This window comes from Penicillium chrysogenum (assembly GCF_028827035.1).
Source record: "Penicillium chrysogenum strain IBT 35668 chromosome Unknown utg000002l_segment0_segment0, whole genome shotgun sequence".
Taxonomy (NCBI): Eukaryota; Fungi; Ascomycota; class Eurotiomycetes; order Eurotiales; family Aspergillaceae; genus Penicillium; species Penicillium chrysogenum.
Window position 1 is genome coordinate 3604129 of NW_026622750.1, and position 16471 is coordinate 3620599.

The 16471-nt window shown below is 47.8% G+C and overlaps 5 protein-coding genes across 5 annotated transcripts; 2 read left to right on the top strand and 3 right to left on the bottom strand.

Annotated features, from left to right (window-relative positions):
- Positions 1-1093: 1093 nt before the first annotated feature.
- N7489_004777 (uncharacterized protein) lies at positions 1094-1450 on the bottom strand (the record flags this gene model as incomplete). Its single annotated transcript, XM_056710529.1, has 1 exon — positions 1094-1450. One exon carries the CDS (start codon positions 1448-1450, stop codon positions 1094-1096), a length of 357 nt encoding a protein of 118 aa, XP_056568950.1.
- A 1181-nt stretch (positions 1451-2631) lies between these two features.
- Positions 2632-3886, top strand: N7489_004778 (uncharacterized protein; the record flags this gene model as incomplete). The annotated part of the gene is made up of 3 exons (XM_056710530.1): positions 2632-3105; positions 3163-3413; positions 3478-3886. The coding sequence occupies 3 exons, from the start codon at positions 2632-2634 to the stop codon at positions 3884-3886; spliced, it is 1134 nt and encodes a 377-aa protein (XP_056568951.1).
- A 1594-nt stretch (positions 3887-5480) lies between these two features.
- N7489_004779 (uncharacterized protein) lies at positions 5481-5735 on the bottom strand (the record flags this gene model as incomplete). The annotated part of the gene is made up of 1 exon (XM_056710531.1): positions 5481-5735. One exon carries the CDS (start codon positions 5733-5735, stop codon positions 5481-5483), a length of 255 nt encoding a protein of 84 aa, XP_056568952.1.
- A 1298-nt stretch (positions 5736-7033) lies between these two features.
- Positions 7034-7327, top strand: N7489_004780 (uncharacterized protein; the record flags this gene model as incomplete). The annotated part of the gene is made up of 1 exon (XM_056710532.1): positions 7034-7327. The coding sequence occupies one exon, from the start codon at positions 7034-7036 to the stop codon at positions 7325-7327; it is 294 nt and encodes a 97-aa protein (XP_056568953.1).
- Positions 7328-7834: 507 nt separating this feature from the next.
- Positions 7835-9851, bottom strand: N7489_004781 (response regulator; the record flags this gene model as incomplete). Its single annotated transcript, XM_056710533.1, has 6 exons — positions 7835-7956; positions 8008-8088; positions 8162-8445; positions 8706-9096; positions 9176-9466; positions 9692-9851. 6 exons carry the CDS (start codon positions 9849-9851, stop codon positions 7835-7837), a joined length of 1329 nt encoding a protein of 442 aa, XP_056568954.1.
- Between the last annotated feature and the right edge of the window lie 6620 nt (positions 9852-16471).

Sequence of the window (16471 nt, forward strand, 5' to 3'; positions counted from 1 at the left end):
TATGTTCTGCACACTCGGACTGGTGCGCCATTTTTATTCAACCCAAATAGGTCCATGTCCTAGCCCTTCCTGGAGTAGCGGCTGATGCCTTTTACGTCTACACCGCCAACATGCCCTCTAGGTTTCTCAACGAGTTTGATAAGCCCTCGCACTACTTGCCAAGCTGTCCGGTTGCAATAACATATTACCGTGTCCCTCTAGCAAGCTCAATATGTTGCGGAAGCTACACCGGCTGCTCTGCGCTACCTCGTGTAGCTTTTGCTCTTGCAACAAGGCGCACGGTCTTCGTGCCGCATGTTGAGACGAGGCAGGAAGCTGGCCTATCCCGGGGCAGTAAGAGATCAGTAAGAATCTCCGCTCTGATGTTGAACCACGCGTATGGTTCTTTATTAGCTGAATCAAACGGCTGAAACAAATAAGATCTCCCATTCCACATTATCTGGGTAGATATGTCCTGCTCGTTTTTTAAATGAGCAATTTATATCTCAACCAGTCCCCGAGGTTAAACCGAAAAGCCATGAGAGTTTGAGTTGGTAGGAGACCCTCAAAACCTAGGTCAATTTAAGCCTTCCAGCAGCACTGCATAAACTATGCCAAGTATATAACTTTTGGACCATTATCTATCGTATCGCCACAACCGCAGGCTTGGTCAGAAATTACGAGTTAGACCGTTGATTCAGTAAACTTTGGTTTTCATCTTGCGTTGATGCCAATTTGGGCAGTAAAAGGAGTGATGAATTAGAAGACAGTGATCGACTATGGGTAGCCAGTCGATCTATGTTTCCGGGCCATGACAGTGGTTTTGAAGTGGCAGACATTGATCAGGCCCGCGGGAATATTGATTAATTCGCTACCACTCATTGTTGATCACTCTATCCCAATTCACCACTCTCAATCCATCACACTCTTCCAATTCATCACACTCTTCCAATTCATCACTCCCTCCCAATTCACCACACGCTTCCAATTCATCACTCTCCCAATTCCCCAATCCCTGCCATTTCACCACACTGCCAATTCACCATACAGAAAACACGGAACGATATTTGAAGAGCTCTTTCAGGTGCTGGGCAGCAATCATTCCCTGTGCTGTCTAATAGAAATCAGACACAGATAGAAGCTTGCCGTCTTCCGCATATTTCCCGAAACTCCAACCACTCAAGGCAGTTTTACCTGAGTCAATGTCGACCATATCCCATTGTAGGGCACTCTGGCTATGCTGTTCGTACCAATTGATGTGCTTGACGGTCAACTTGTTGCTTTGATGGTTTAGGACGTCTTGTATAAGCCGAACAAGTCTTTCCAGGTCGCCGAAAATGATGCTGTCCATATTGGTGTAGACAAAGCCAGGAGCAGTGGCATTTTCCAAAATAGCCAATCGTTTCTCCGAGGGTAGGCCAAGATCCCAGGCCTGGTCCCATTGAGCCCATACATCCTTTGATGACGACATATTGAGTGAACGTGTAATCGGGGAACACCAGATAATTGGGTATTTGACGGGAAACAGACCCGAACTTGAGAATGCTTTGATGGGAATGAAATTCAATGATGGTTAAAGTTTTGACCAGAGATTCAGAGGGGCGGAATCGAGGAGGGTGAGATTGAACGCGCCCTGCTGGGTCCACACTCCACGGACAACTAACGTACTAACGGTGTTGTGTCGTTTGCAAGTGGAGTCCGAGCCCAACTAAGAAATAGGTCATTGGTGGTGGCTAGGAAAGATGGGGCGACAACCCCGAGTCTCCTACTGCTCTCAATTACCCCGAGGTTCCTCCGGCATTCCCGTTTTCAATGGCTCGCTGCCTCACCTCCCAGTTGAAGTGGGTTCCGCCAAGGGGTTAATGTCTGCGAGAACAGGCAGTCCGGACGGTGATAGTCGCCCGACGCGACATCCCAGACCTGTCTGGCTTTCAGGTAGGAGATTATGAGACAAATACGACTAATTTTGCTGCAAGTTATATTGGCGGACTGGCTACGGAGCACTCCGGAGTAACGTTACGCCTGTAAAGGCTGACTGGACACTAGACCAGAAGGGGAAGGGTGAATCATAACACCCGGGGTACTACTGTTGGATCGCCATGAAGCAACTGTTAGCTTAGTGTCTTAGACTTTACTCATCTAGATCCGCGGCTTCCGGCTTCGGCAATATCCGCAAGCCTGGGGTCCATGTTAGTCCTTGGCATATTTGCCTATGTTTGCTTAACTTGAACATCTTAAGAATTCCAAAAGAACACGGTACGCGCTAGTATACAAAAGGACCAATGGTAGGTTCCGTGACACATATTGAGTGTATCTTCTAAACTACCTAATGCTGTGAATATTTAGTTAACCGATTGTGGACTTAATAAGCATGTAGATGCCTCAGGAAACTGACTTCCTTACATCAGCAAGTGGGTGCTGTAGTTAACTAGTTCACAATCGAGCAAGTTAGTAATATAAGACCCATTTTATTCGACATATCTTGCTCAGAGTGACGTCGCCAGGCAATGCTCTACGCTAGGTTTCTTAGTTGAATACTACCTACCCTATATTTGTCTATGCTTGAAACCCTCAGATGTTAATGGACTTGACAAATTCCGAGATCTGCCAACAAGTTCGATACTGCATCCAATATTTCTACTTGAACATACCATGTATGCTCTCCTTTCAGTGGTATTAATCCCTATCATTCTTGGGGCCGAGACCTCAGCGCAAAGTGCAACGTCAAAGGCAGAAACTGCCCTCGATGTGTTGCAGACATGGTATAATGGCAGCACAGGAATATGGGACACATCTGGGTGGTGGAATGGAGCCAATTGCATGACAGTACTTGCTTATCTGGCTCTGACGGATGAAAATGAAACAGTCCGGAAATCTGCGACCGAGGTTTTCAACAACACATTTGTTGTTGGTTCGAAAGTAAATCCTCATCCCAACTTGGGGAAAGTCATTCCGGAGCCACCACGGACAGGGGATGTCCAGGCGCTAGGCATCGTCAAGGCCTCAAACTGGACAGACGGCTCCTTCGATGACGACTCCTGGTGGGCACTCGCCTGGATCGCAGCATATGATGTCACCAAGAATCAAGATTACCTGGACCTGGCGATCGGCATCTTTGACCATCTGGTATGGATCCACAAACATGCAAACGACGCACAATTGCAATGCTGATCTTCCATGCAGACCAGCGACGGGCCAACCACTTGCGGCAGTGGCGGAATCTATTCGGATTATAACCACGACTATGTGAATGCTATTACTAATGAGTTATTCCTGTCTGTTGCGGCACATCTGGCGAACCGCGTTCCAAACAAAGAAAAGTATGTTGGCTGGGCTCAACGCCAGTGGAAATGGTTCCAGGCCAGTGGAATGATCAACGACCAGGGCATCATTAATGATGGGCTAACAGACTGCAAGAACAGCGGGCAACCTATGTGGGTCGCATATACTTTGCGAAAGTCATCAAACTATGGCTAATGGTGTGAATGTTTCTGCCAGATGGTCCTACAACCAGGGCGTCGTTCTCGGTGGTCTCGTGGAGTTGGATCGAGCTGCTCCCGATCCATCATACCTGAAAGCTGCTTCCAGGATTGCCAAAGCCGCCATTGAAACACTAGCCGACCCGAACGATGTGATCCACGACATATGCGAGCCAAACAGCTGTGACGCCAATGCAAGGCAGTTCAAGGGCATCTTCATCCGAAACCTAGGGCTCCTGCATAGTGTCACACCTAATGATGGGTATGTCAAGGTTATCCGAGCATGCGCGGAGAGCATTTGGGCCCATGATCGGAACAGCACCAACAATCAGCTGGGAGTGGACTGGGGAGGCCCAATCACGAAAGTCGATGCGTCCACCCATAGTTCAGCGATGGACGCGCTAGTGGCAGCGATTGCGATCAGCTGAAATGGCTACTCCCGAACTTGAACCTGTTGCATTCTGCTGTATGTAATCGAAGTAGAGTTGGAGTCGGGGAACATAGCATTATGTTGATCGGTGCTCATCCACTTGATCAACCATCAAAGTTTACATTCCTCCACTTTGGAGAGCCGGACTCCTGTGGGTTAAGGGTCTGCACGATGCAATGTTATCCATTATCATTGCTGCCTTTGGTTCCGCTGCACCCATGGAAATCTTTCAACTCTCATGAACGGAAAAGTGACATGACACCTTAGAACAACATGTCTCTGGAGAGGTCTAAATTTATATAAAATGCATCAGCCTTTTTTGCTTTTGCGAGTTATACGGGGTACCTATTTGGGTCTTGGGTTGGGTTTTCCAAAACAAAACCTGCCCATGGGGTTGCTGATCAAGACCCGACCCTACCCACAGGTTGGGTTTTCCTGGGCGGGTTTTGGCGAGGCCTAGGTACGTGGCACGACGTTTATCGGGGGCCTTTGTTCATTATCAGTTTTGCAACTTAACCTAGAGTTTTCCGTTGCAAGGCAAGGTCTAGCTCCAACATCACGCAGACCGCAATGTTCTTCTCGGCACCAAAACCAGTGTGCAGATCGTGAACCTTGGACAGTTATGTATAAACCGCGTCACAATAGCAGAGTAAATCATATGCAAATCACTTCTTGCGGGACGGTCCCCCCCCACACAAGATATTGCATTTTGTACGCATTAAGAGGGTCTCTAAGCGGTTGTATTTTCAAGTAAATAATTCTTTTGTTCTCAAATTCACTGACACGGTGTAGCGGTATCTAGGTGGAAATCGCGGCCCCTTGAGGCACGTTGTGATGCTACTTTCCCGACAAAACAAACTGCCAAAATTTGGTCGATTCGCACGCGGTAGTTGGGACTGAGTATGTGCTAGCCTGGTGTGACTATCACTCTCTAGAAATCGGCAAGAGTACATTCAAGCTTATATTGCTTCTTCATTTAAATCTAACATATTGCCTAGTAGCCATCAGCCTCTCCCATTCAAGATCGCGCTAGCCCCCAGAGTACTAGTCGGGTACGGAACCCGCAATCCTATGACAACAGTGTCAATCCAGCCGGCTGCAGCCGGTCACCCTTGAAGTGTAGATGCCACAGGGGCACGCGCCAGTGATATCCCTCAAACTAGTCCCGCACAGAGTGAACCATCTTTCCTACATGGATAACCCTGAGGCTTTGCGCACCCGCCCACGGGTGATGTCGCAGTGTAGATTGGTGTTAAAAGAGAACAGACTTTTGTACGCCCGAAGAATCAACCAAGAGAGAAGCAATGCCAAAGATTACCCCATAAAGGGGAGCAGGTGAAGCAGATATTTTAGGGCGCTTTTTACGGGGATTTACGGAGGACTAGTCTAATTCCCCTATTTAGCGATTCTCGATCTGAGAGAGGTGTTGAACGCTTCGTTATTGAAGAGCTATATCGCCGATTCTGCCTATTTTGATCGTACATGAAAATGGCATTTTCACCATGATGCCGCGTGGGCCGCACGATAGCTGGGGAAGCTCAAGTTAATGCTCCGGATAGAACTACACGGCTCACCTTGTGGCTTTCTCACTACTACTTACGGCGTTTAAACCGTACGTGGATATCCCATTCAACGTATGGCTTACCATCATCCTCATCCTCACCTATGAGTGTGCTCTTCGAAACCCGGGCCTGCTTTTGCTCGCGGAAGAACAAGTCCAGAATATCGCACACTTGCTCGCAGATGTGGGCACGGCTGGCTGTGTCGAGCTCCGAGTCATGAAGATAGTCCAGGCAGGAGAATCGATCTTCGGAAAAGAATGAATAGAGTTCGATACGATGATCCATAGTGTAGAATTGAGACAGCTACTTTATGAAGAGATATTGGGGGATTTTATTGTTACGGAGCTCTCCGGGTAGAGGGGGCTTATATAGAAAGTATGATACCGCCCCTGTCACTCCAAGTACGCCAGACTATCCCGCGAATGCGGCCTTTTTATGTCGCGATTTCTGAGAACAGAATCCAACAGCCAAATGACTTAGTGGACTGAAGAGCTGATACGATACACGTATTCTACAATCTCGGCTACTTCCGGTGATAGGAGAAGAAAATGCAAGACACAACATCCTTGGCGGCTTCAGATCCACGGATACTGATCCCCTTCTATCAAATTTACTGCCAACCGCCCGCTAAAAATAAGAACAAATTCCTTCAAAAGCTGATTGCGCTGATTGCTTAACCTAACTCGGTGATCATAAAGCCCAGTCCATAGCTACCTGTGCCTGCTTATCTATAAGGGTCGCCAAGGCCTGCTGGAAACAGTAATGCCCAGATCCTTGACTTTCTCCTGCGGACAAAATGGATTCCCCAAACAGCTCGCGAGACCAGGAAAAAGGAGCGGAAGAGCAGCCCAGTGAATTGCCAATCAATCCTTAGTGATAAGGGCAATAATCTGGAACCTTTTGATCATGTCCCGCAAACGTGTGTCTCTGTTGGGCCTTATCTCACGACGATACTGCGACAGAACCGGGTATTTCCATGGCGAGTATCCGTGAAAGCCACCAAGCACATAATGCCATTTGATCCTATCGTTCGTGCAGCTGCTCGGCAAGAGCAATACGATCTACACTTGTCGCCCGATAATGCAGAAAAAGGCTTTCTCGAAATCTGTTACTAACTACTGATCAGCTGCTGGAGCTCCCTTGCCTCATTCAATGAGTCACAGATGTGTTTCGTCTCGGGGCTATTCAGGAAGTACGAGCGAAGGAGTCCAGTCAATAACAAAGCGCATGCGTTATAAAGTTCTCATATCGTTTCCCCACATTCCTACTCTATTTTCCAATGTGCATATGTTTACTTCCATGGTGCGATATTCAAGGCTTGTTTTAGAAAGACTAGAACCGGGTCCAATGTGAAACCAGTCAATCAGGACCTGGGCTCAGCAGCAAGGTATGCCGGCTGTATTTGGCATTTCAGTAAAGGGCAAAGCGAGGCACGTTTGACCAATAAGCAGTAGATTAATCTGCTGCTCCCAAAACGGAGTGGCAAAGCATGTTTGGGCTGGCTGGTGGACTCAAATTGTTGCATCCGAATTTATTGGGGGCGATCAAAATGGCTCGCAGGACAGGCTTTGCAATCGATAGAAATGCCGGCTCAGGAGTGGTCAACCAAGCATACCACCCGGGTTAATTTCTTGACCCATGGCGTCAGTCAAGGATCCGAAATGAACGGCCAGCAAAGCCCTTGGACAGGAATGGAAGAAAGAGGGAGCCCCCGCCCGAGGGCACGTATTACGACACTCCAGCTCGGAATTGCTACAGTGAATGCCTTCGCGCGAGATCATGGTTACGGTCTTACCACCCGACGTAGTAAGCGCACAAAAAATGGCGTCTCGAAGACAATTCGGCTATGCTGCGAAGTGCGAATCCCGGCTGGATGAATTATGACTACGTTACCGGAGGGAGTTTTGAAACCTAGTCGGTAAGATGATATGATCACGAGGTTAATGATCGTCTCGTCAAGCGTACAATTATTTCCGCATGCTCGCAAACTTTCTGTTATTCGGAAAGTGAAAGACGGGAACTGCTTCGTCAAATGCAGAAAAAAACATTTATTGTCGACGAATGGGAGAAATAAAATACACTCTACACTCCAGGAACTACTCTGAGGCTTACGCTGTATCGGGAAATGTTCGAACAAAGGGCTCAGACTTCCTGGCAGAAGCGGAAAGGTATGAGAGAACTCACCAAATTGGAAGGGGAAGCCATGTCCGTATGGAGACTTTACAGCAAACAAGTATTTCGATGAAGCATGCAACCTTTCTTACATTGCACAGGACATCTCTCAGAACCTACCACGGGCGTACAAGCATAACAACGGGCTCTGCCAATGGGAAAGAGAACAGCCTCGGTTGACTGTTTGAGATGTAGTTGCGAATTTGCCCTGATTAATCGCGTTGTTCCATCCGCTCCAGAATTGCGTACAAATCCGGTCGTTGGACCGGCTTAATGAGAAAAGTATCAATACCGGAACCGAAAGCCTCTTTCTGAACATCATGACTATCGAGCCCTGTCAAAGCAGCGACGATTGTGGGCGGCAACGCTTGTCATGCCGACTCACCCAATCCGGCTCGGTATTCTTTCTCGAGGCGGCGGATTTGCCGGGCCGCTTCGAAGCCATCCATGACAGGCATTGAGATATCTGGTTCCATCAGCATTGGCAGCAAAATAAGAAAGGTTTAGAACTAAAAAACAAGAGGAAGCCTCAAACATACCAAGGATAACAAGGCGGAACTTGCCGGGGTGGGCCTTATATGTAGCGACTGCCTCGGCCCCATTCTGAGCCGTCATATACTCATAATTCCCCATTTTGGTGTAGGCACACAGTAGCCGGAGGTTTAGGTCATTATCATCCACTAGTAAGACGAATGGACTGGGGAGCTCTGAATTCCCCTGGCCCTCCTCCAAAGCCGATGTCGGTCGCGCGATAATCTGCGAACCCACTTCTCGGCTGTTCTCATTGACAGAGACCGAGGACTTCGATACTCTGTACTCCGGACTGCGTCCGTCGCCGGTCGCTTGCTAATTTTCATTCTTTCCGGGGGTGGATCGCTAACTTCTAGGTTTAACGGTAGATGAGAAGACTCTGGCATTTCCACCCAGAGAGTCGGCTCTTCAGGGCTGGGCCGGCCAGATGTTGGTTAAGCTGTCGCTTCATACACAGACTCAGAGCGCGAGCCAGTTTTGGGGGCCCGCAAGGCTGGCTGATAAATCCAAAGACGGGCGTTTCATCCCGATTCTTGGCCACAACAAACATACTATGCGCTTCCGCGGGGGACTGGCAGATGACCACGACTGGATCCGTTTCCGCCGTCGAGGTGATTATTAAGGGCAAAAAATATTTCTTCTCTCGACATCCTCGGAGTCCAGCTCCGTCTGCACGGCAAGGTAAAGTCAAAGGGAACAGGTTCATCCTTCAAGAGAGATACGGAAGCCACTTTCAAGCCAAACCAGTCGCGGCACAATCGTTCCAAGGATGAATACAGCGCTGTATCCCGGTGAGAGCGGAGAGAGAGCCCGAAGCCTAGGAGACCAATCGTCTTCACCTGAGTAAAAGTCTGCAGGGAGTTGAATACCGAGTCAGATGACGAGGTGTCTGATGCTCCAGGAAAGTGGGTGAGCGGAATCCGGATCGTCAATTCAGTACCGACTCCCTTGGTAGAGTTAATCTCGATTGAGCCACCGAGGAATTAACGGCCTGGCGGACGATGCCAGCCCCAGTCCGCTACCGGATGCAAGTGGATCCTCCTGCATGAACGGGGTAAAGAGATGATTTTGCAAATACTCCGATCCAATGCCTTTCCCAGTGTCTTTCACGGTGAGAGTGACATCCAATTCCTGGTTTTGCTCTCCGAGCGATTGGTTTACGGGCCCCATTTGGCTCCGAGAGGCGCAGCTTTGGTATGACGTCAACCCGACATAGATATAGCCCGAGGGTGTGTACTTTAGCGCATTACCGAGAACATTCATCAGTATGCGGCGCCAGGCACCAGGGTGTGTGTCAAAGGCCCATGTTGTATCTGGCTGTATGTCCAATCAAGCGGAAATTGCGGTAAGTACGGATGTAAGGGATTCGAAAAGTTCCGGCCACTGATCAACAACTCAAAATCCAGCATGCGCTGAATGAGCGACGCCCAAGTGAAACACACTCCTAGCTGAGGTGAACGGATTGAAGGAGGAGGTCTGGCAGCTCACAAACAGGGTTTTTGCCCATGCAAAATTCGGAGACCACCGAATCAACCTACAGCCCACAGAGATGACACATAAACTACTACTCGAGTCGAGCTCGTTGCGACGTCCATGTTCGTATATTTCGAATATCTTATCTTCCGATGGGTCGATGGGAGAGGGAACAGCAACCGCCCAATCTACAGCCTCGCCTGTGTCTTTGGCGGCGGATGGCATAGTGGCTCGCCCCGAAGATATCTCTAATGCCTTTGATTTCTACTTCAATCTACAATGGATTATTATACACGACGCACTATAAAAGACCCAGAATTGATTCATGCTGCATATGAACCATGCTGAATGTAGTATCCTAGATTGATTGCAATACGTCTCGCAACTAGCGTCGCCACCTCACACGCTCCGATTGCTATCAAAACTTCCCTAGATACGCGTTTCGGTTAGGCACCTTGTAAAACAAGGCATTGATAGCTGTGAACGATAAGCACAACTCTTTCTCGGCTGCCACGAGATGCACGTTGGATCTACATTGGCTAGGAGAAAACAACCACCAATAAGCTCAGGAGGACCGAAAGCGAAGTGGGTCCCAATGATACCTAATTTCGGAAAGAAGCGAACTAAAATACCACTGGCTATACCTTGTTTGCCCAGCACCGTAGCTGACGATGACGTCTGATCTCCTGATACAGTTACCACCGCGCAACTGCAGGCCCATGTTGAGGGTTTTCCGGAGTCCTTTCTCCCTTTATCTCTATCTCACCACGTTCTTGGCAACGGGATGATAATAATTAGCCTTTTGTGTAAAGGGTCTTCAGAAAGCAACATTTTGACATTGCACCCTGTCTCGACAGAAATTGCCTTCTAGCATGCTTGATCCCGGTTCATTCCCCCCCGTTGCTGGCCCAATTGACTCGCAATGACATCATGAGCTCCGTTACTGGAAATATCAAGCGGTTTCCCGACAGGATATGCAGAGAGTAAATCGAGGAAATATATCACCAGGTATATAGTCTTCCCCAAAAACCATTTAACCATGAAATGGGGGAGAGTCAGTATCCGCATTCCCCTGGTCACATACCAGTAAACAATTGACAAGTGAACTGGAATGACTTTCTGTTTCTTTTATCTTTTTGCTAATGAAATACTGTACATGTCAGTTCGCCTGCCTAGCGGGAAATTTGGCGAACTTTAAGACGTGCTGTTCATCATCCATGGTGACAGCTTCTCTATATGCACTCGCCGGCTCGTCCAAATTCCAATAGTTGAATATTACGCTGCCATTCAGACTTTGTGCAGCACCTGCAAACTGAGAGAGGCACAGAACACCGTGGCGTTTCTGCTGAGACGCAATGTATTCGTAAGTCACCAAATTCATCCCGTCACGCGTGGAAGTCACTGATTGCCACCATAACCACATCGCCTGAAGGCAGCCGCTCCAGCTTGGCAGTAGGTATTGGAATGAAGACTATGTACGTAGGTTGATTTTGTAGGACCATCCAATTAGAATTGAAAACCCTGGCCTAAACATTGAACTCATTCTTCAGAAAATTGAGCTTATCCCCAAGAACCAGTAGCTCGGCAGGACAATTGCCAGATAGAAGGGATTGGAAAGCAGCGGCTCTGCATAGCGCGATAACCTCTAATAAGACCTTATCGAGGAAATAAATCTTGGAATATAATGTCCCCGGCTCTCGGTGGTCTGAATCTGTCATTGAAAATTTGCAGGTTAGGCCATTGGTGCTCTGTTCATAGTACTAGACTTAGCATTCTTTCCTACCTTGAGGATTCATCCTAAGCGTTTCATAAAGAAGGATATGCCTGACTGTGTTCATTTCCGCCACAATCTTCCCCAGCTCAACTTGAAGGTAGCCGTCATACTGAACAGAGAATGTTTCTTCAATGCTTCGAAGACAAGCCTGTTTGTCTCGATTGGTATTAAGTCAGTTCTGTGGCCTACCTGAACCGGGCGCAGACTGCTTACTGGGTTCCATAGGCACATTAGCATGAACTGCAGGACGACACAATTTCTCATACTGATGGGAGGGAAGAATCGCGTTATGGGTTGCCGAGCGAGCCACCAATTGAGACACACGTGCCACCCACGATACCATGTTCGAAGGGAGGTCTTTTGGTGTTGAATATCTCATTTCTTTTGCTCAAGTACCCGAAGCACAAGGTTTATACAAGGTGCGCGTCAATGGCGAAATTGTTCATATTATGGAAAGGGATGTTAAGACTGGTACGCTGAATGTAGATTTCCGAAGCCGGCGGTCGGCTTCACCAAAATTCCGCTTTAGGTGAATTAATGAAGCGATCTGTTGATGGCGCGTAGGTTGAGCTTTAGCGTGCCATTCGTTGGTACGTCTACATTAGAAAAGATTCAGAGCTAATGTACCGATCGCATTGGTCTTTCAGCAATAGTTTGTTCCTCTGGTCATCGTTGTCTACCACCTAGATACAAGGTGCTGTTGGCGGCATTTGTGCCTGCTATCGCGAATAATACATACTTAGGATCGATGTGCTCCAGGATTGGCACTATACGCAATCGTTCTCTTGGAATCCATTACTCAACCTCGATGACAACTTCTGCCGTCGGTCAATCCAGTGGATGAAGCAAGGGCGGTGTCCTGGTCCTGTTTTTCCTGTTTGCAGAAACAGTCAACCCGGATCCGGCATGCGGAGCCGTCGTTGCCCGAGATCAACGAACGCGTCCTCGAGCTTTTCGCGCTCACTGCCCTGACCTGTGCGCATATTTATGCCTTTGGGGATTCAAATTGGATTTTCATGACATAAGCGTTTCTCTTGCCACAAAGCCCTCGCCTAAGCTGTAAGGGATCTTTGTTGTGATATGTAGACCTCGCCACGGCCCATGGGCGGGCAGGTTAATGGTTCGGCCCGCCCGTGGGCAGTTTAGGGCGCCCATGGGCCGCCCATCAACCGCCCATCTGCGCACAACTTTCCTGAATAGGATGAACAAAATGCTGATTCGGCGAATCAAACACCGTTTATTTACACACGTTATGGTCTATACAATTCTTGGTGATTAATAGGAAGTACCTATTATATGGAAAATTGATAAATCTCTCTGTATCCTTATTTGGTAGATCATGTTTATATACCAGATGCTTTATTGAAGTTGAATTTCACCTGTTGGGGTCAATTGGTTCCAAAAGGCACAAATCCCTTTGGGGATGCACGGAAGATATATACTTTCAATCATGTCTTGTGAGATACGCTTATTGTTTCGACTACCTCTAGTATATTAGATGTGTTCCCACTAAATGTAAGGTAGGATTGCTGATATTTATTACTTATCTGCCAATCCTACTTCTTGAAAGGAGTTAGAGGCGAAATCCACAGAGTAAGGTGAGAAATTTCAGACCAAAACTCCGGGGACTACAAGTCAGCCAAAATCCGCGGGAAATGGGCGGCCCATGGGCTCGGGCAGCAGCAATTATCAGCCAATAATATCAGTAGAAACCATATATCAGCAGCCACTTTATGATCTATCACCTTCATCATATTAATTGCTACTAACGCCAAAGTCTTTTCTCAAGGGCATCTCTTTAAGGGTAGTGAAGGAATATTGTAATCCCCCTACTTCTTACATACTCTAAATACTGCTTTTCTCATTTTTGTACGCTATGGGATCTCGACCCTCTGACATCTACTCCTCGTCGGCTTAAGAAGGAGACGGGAAGTTACAAATCCTAGGAGATCCAACCGCAAACTGAGTGTGAAAGCATCTCACTGAAGCAGTCCAGCTTCGTAACTTTCTGCTTCAGCCATAGTCAGACCCTCCTAATGAGCAGAGTAAATTTTCAACAAAATTGTTGAGGTTTCAACGGACTTTGTCATGGAAATCTTGTTGAACTAAGTTTCCCAATGGCGAAATTCTCTGCATGTCCATCAGGTAAAGTGATCTAGATCTTCGAGCCTGTTCACTTTGGTGCTTTTGACTCTTGTCATGTGAAAACCCTATTTTTAGTAGCTTTTACTCAACGTTGAGTGACAGGCTTTTGACCAGCATGATACAAACGCCATATTAAATGGTTAGCGACATTAGCGGTTTATTATTTTCACCGGGGTTTTAAAAATGCAAACTCCATTGGGTTCCAGTCAACATGTCAAATTTGTGATAGGGAAATGATTGATCACGACTGGCCCTGGATAAATTGCGTTGTACTTGTTCCTAGAGGGTTGTAATCGCATTTTAAGGCCCCCCGACATAGTGTTATACCCTGATCCGATTGCCAGAAGTCGTCAAATTAGCGCTGGTTCTGCATATTCACATCGACGAGAACTAGTACCCCCGGATTGCTATCAGAAGCTCTTCCTGAGAGAGATTGTTTGATGCTACACTTGATGTTACAGCTACTCCAACATCCGTTTCTGTCGCATTGGCGGCCGGCGAATGGGTATGTATTATGAATTCCAATGGCCATGTATAAATATGCCGAATGCAGCAGGCAGCATACCCCTCGTGTTGGCCTCCCCTCGAAAAGCCCGGTCACTTACAATTTTCCTGGAGCTATTCAATCTTTGGTCTCATCGCAAAGAGAGTGAAATTTCCGAGGACAGAAAACATGACGGTCATTCTTCACACAATGGGCCTAGCGATACGGCTGCCTAAAACTGGGTCCCATGGATTGTGGCCCATAGAAGTAGGACCTTGATTGATGGTCCTTACTATTGATCCTACGACCCCATGAGTGGGGCAACGGGAAGGCCCTATAAGCGTGGCTTTCAACACTAGCCAAGTGGTGATCGGTGAAAGTGGGAAAGCTTGCCATGAGCTGGCGGCTGGCTTATGTCAGTGTGTGCGTGTGTCTTGAAGATATTGGTGGGCAATGCGGGAGAGTAGGATAGCGTTGCAATCCTGCGAGGGGGTGGCGATCACGAGAACCTAGCTCGTAACCCTTGGTTGCAGGTTCACATGGTTTTCCTGGAAACTAGACCTAGTTTCTTGTCTGAGCTTTTCAAAAGGTCTGGACCTCTTTCGGCTATCATGCCCTCCCAAAGAAATACAATCTTCATCCTGAGATTGAAAGTATGCCATTGCCTGTGCGCCCAGGGAGTAGAGATTTTAGTAAAGGCAACATAAGTTGGCTGCGAGTAGAAAGGAAAGAAATAGCATTCAGCGGCGCGAGCCTAGAGATGGACAGGATTGATTCTAGTGAGACCAAAAGGTCCTCCGGCCAACCGCAGGTAAAGCTCAGCGTTTCCGTCCGCCACAAGAGTCCCCAACCCATTATTTCGGCATCTGTCGAAGCACTTCAACCCTCATGAAAGGAACGGTGACCGTGCTTAAAACGGGGAGACGTAGAATGCAAGCGCGTTTAGCGATTTAATTGCAAATTCGATGATACGTACGAATCTTACTTTTGCGGCATTACTTTCTTCTCAACGGTCGATGAAAGTCGCTCACCACACTCAATGCACAATCTTGAGAGGAATATTTCCAGGTCGAAACTTGACTCTGTAGGCCACAAAGTCTCCATACACCACTCAATGTCGTTCAAATCGCTTCAACGCTTATCAACGAGAGTGATTCTCGCCACCATCTGCGCAACTGGTTCCATTGTAGGGAAGTAGCCGAAAAAATATAAAAGGAGCTGGATTCCCACTCCAAAAAAAAAATCAGGACTCCGGTCCTCACAGTCGGATGTGTCATGGTGTCCCTCTCTTGCCTGCGGGCTTGAGAGTATCCATGACCACGGCTGTCGCTGCCACGAGCCCAGCGATGTCAGAATTGTGCTTCCTCGCTGCCCTGAGCCCCGCGAGTGTAACTAGAAAACCCAAGGAGTAAATTCTCTGCTTGGGCCATTTGCAATTTAGGCTTTCTTTGGACATTTCTCATTTGCCCCAAATCAACCTTGTGCGATATTTCATATGTTATTAGCGAATTTTTAATAGGTAACACTCCGTAGGGAAGAGCTGCGCGAACAAGAACTTCAGAGCTTCCGTGACCACGGCTGTCGCTGCCACGAGCCCAGCGATGTAAGGCTTGCGCCCCCTCACAGCCAAATGAGCCCTGTGTTTGTAAAACTGCGCTCAGTCACGCAAGACTTGGCTCGCCAAGGACTTGTTATGGCTCCCCGGCAATGGGCAGGCACCTCTCCGTGGTGCTGGGGGCTAGTACCCGAGTATTTCAAGAGCATTCGATGAAGCAAAGACCTGCACAACATCTTCATCAACTGTTTCGTATACCGAAGGAGTATCATTGGATATATAGAACCAATATAGTTCATCCCAAATTCAATCACCAAATCGTAAGATTCAAACTAATCTTCTATCGTTAGCGACCCGTATTCCTACTCCTTCTGCCTTTTTCGCGGTCCGATGATCCCTTCGCTGCAGTGGAGAATGGCATCTTTCATTCACGTGCAGAGTGAACACAGATTTTGTGCGGGGATGCTTGTTTTGATAGAATGTTTGTTGTGGTGAGCCGTGAGTGTTGGTGAGTGTTGGTGAGTGTTGGTGAGTGTTGGTGAGTGTTGGTGAGTGTTGGTGAGTGTTGGTGAGTGTTGGTGAGTGTTGGTGAGTGTTGGTGAGTGTTGGTGAGTGTTGGTGAGTGTTGGTGAGTGTTGGTGAGTGTTGGTGAGTGTTGGTGAGTGTTGGTGAGTGTTGGTGAGTGTTGGTGAGTGTTGGTGAGTGTTGGTGAGTGTTGGTGAGTGTTGGTGAGTGTTGGTGAGTGTTGGTGAGTGTTGGTGAGTGTTGGTGAGTGTTGGTGAGTGTTGGTGAGTGTTGGTGAGTGTTGGTGAGTGTTGGTGAGTGTTGGTGAGTGTTGGTGAGTGTTGGTGAGTGTTGGTGAAACATCAGTTGTGAATGGTCGGGCT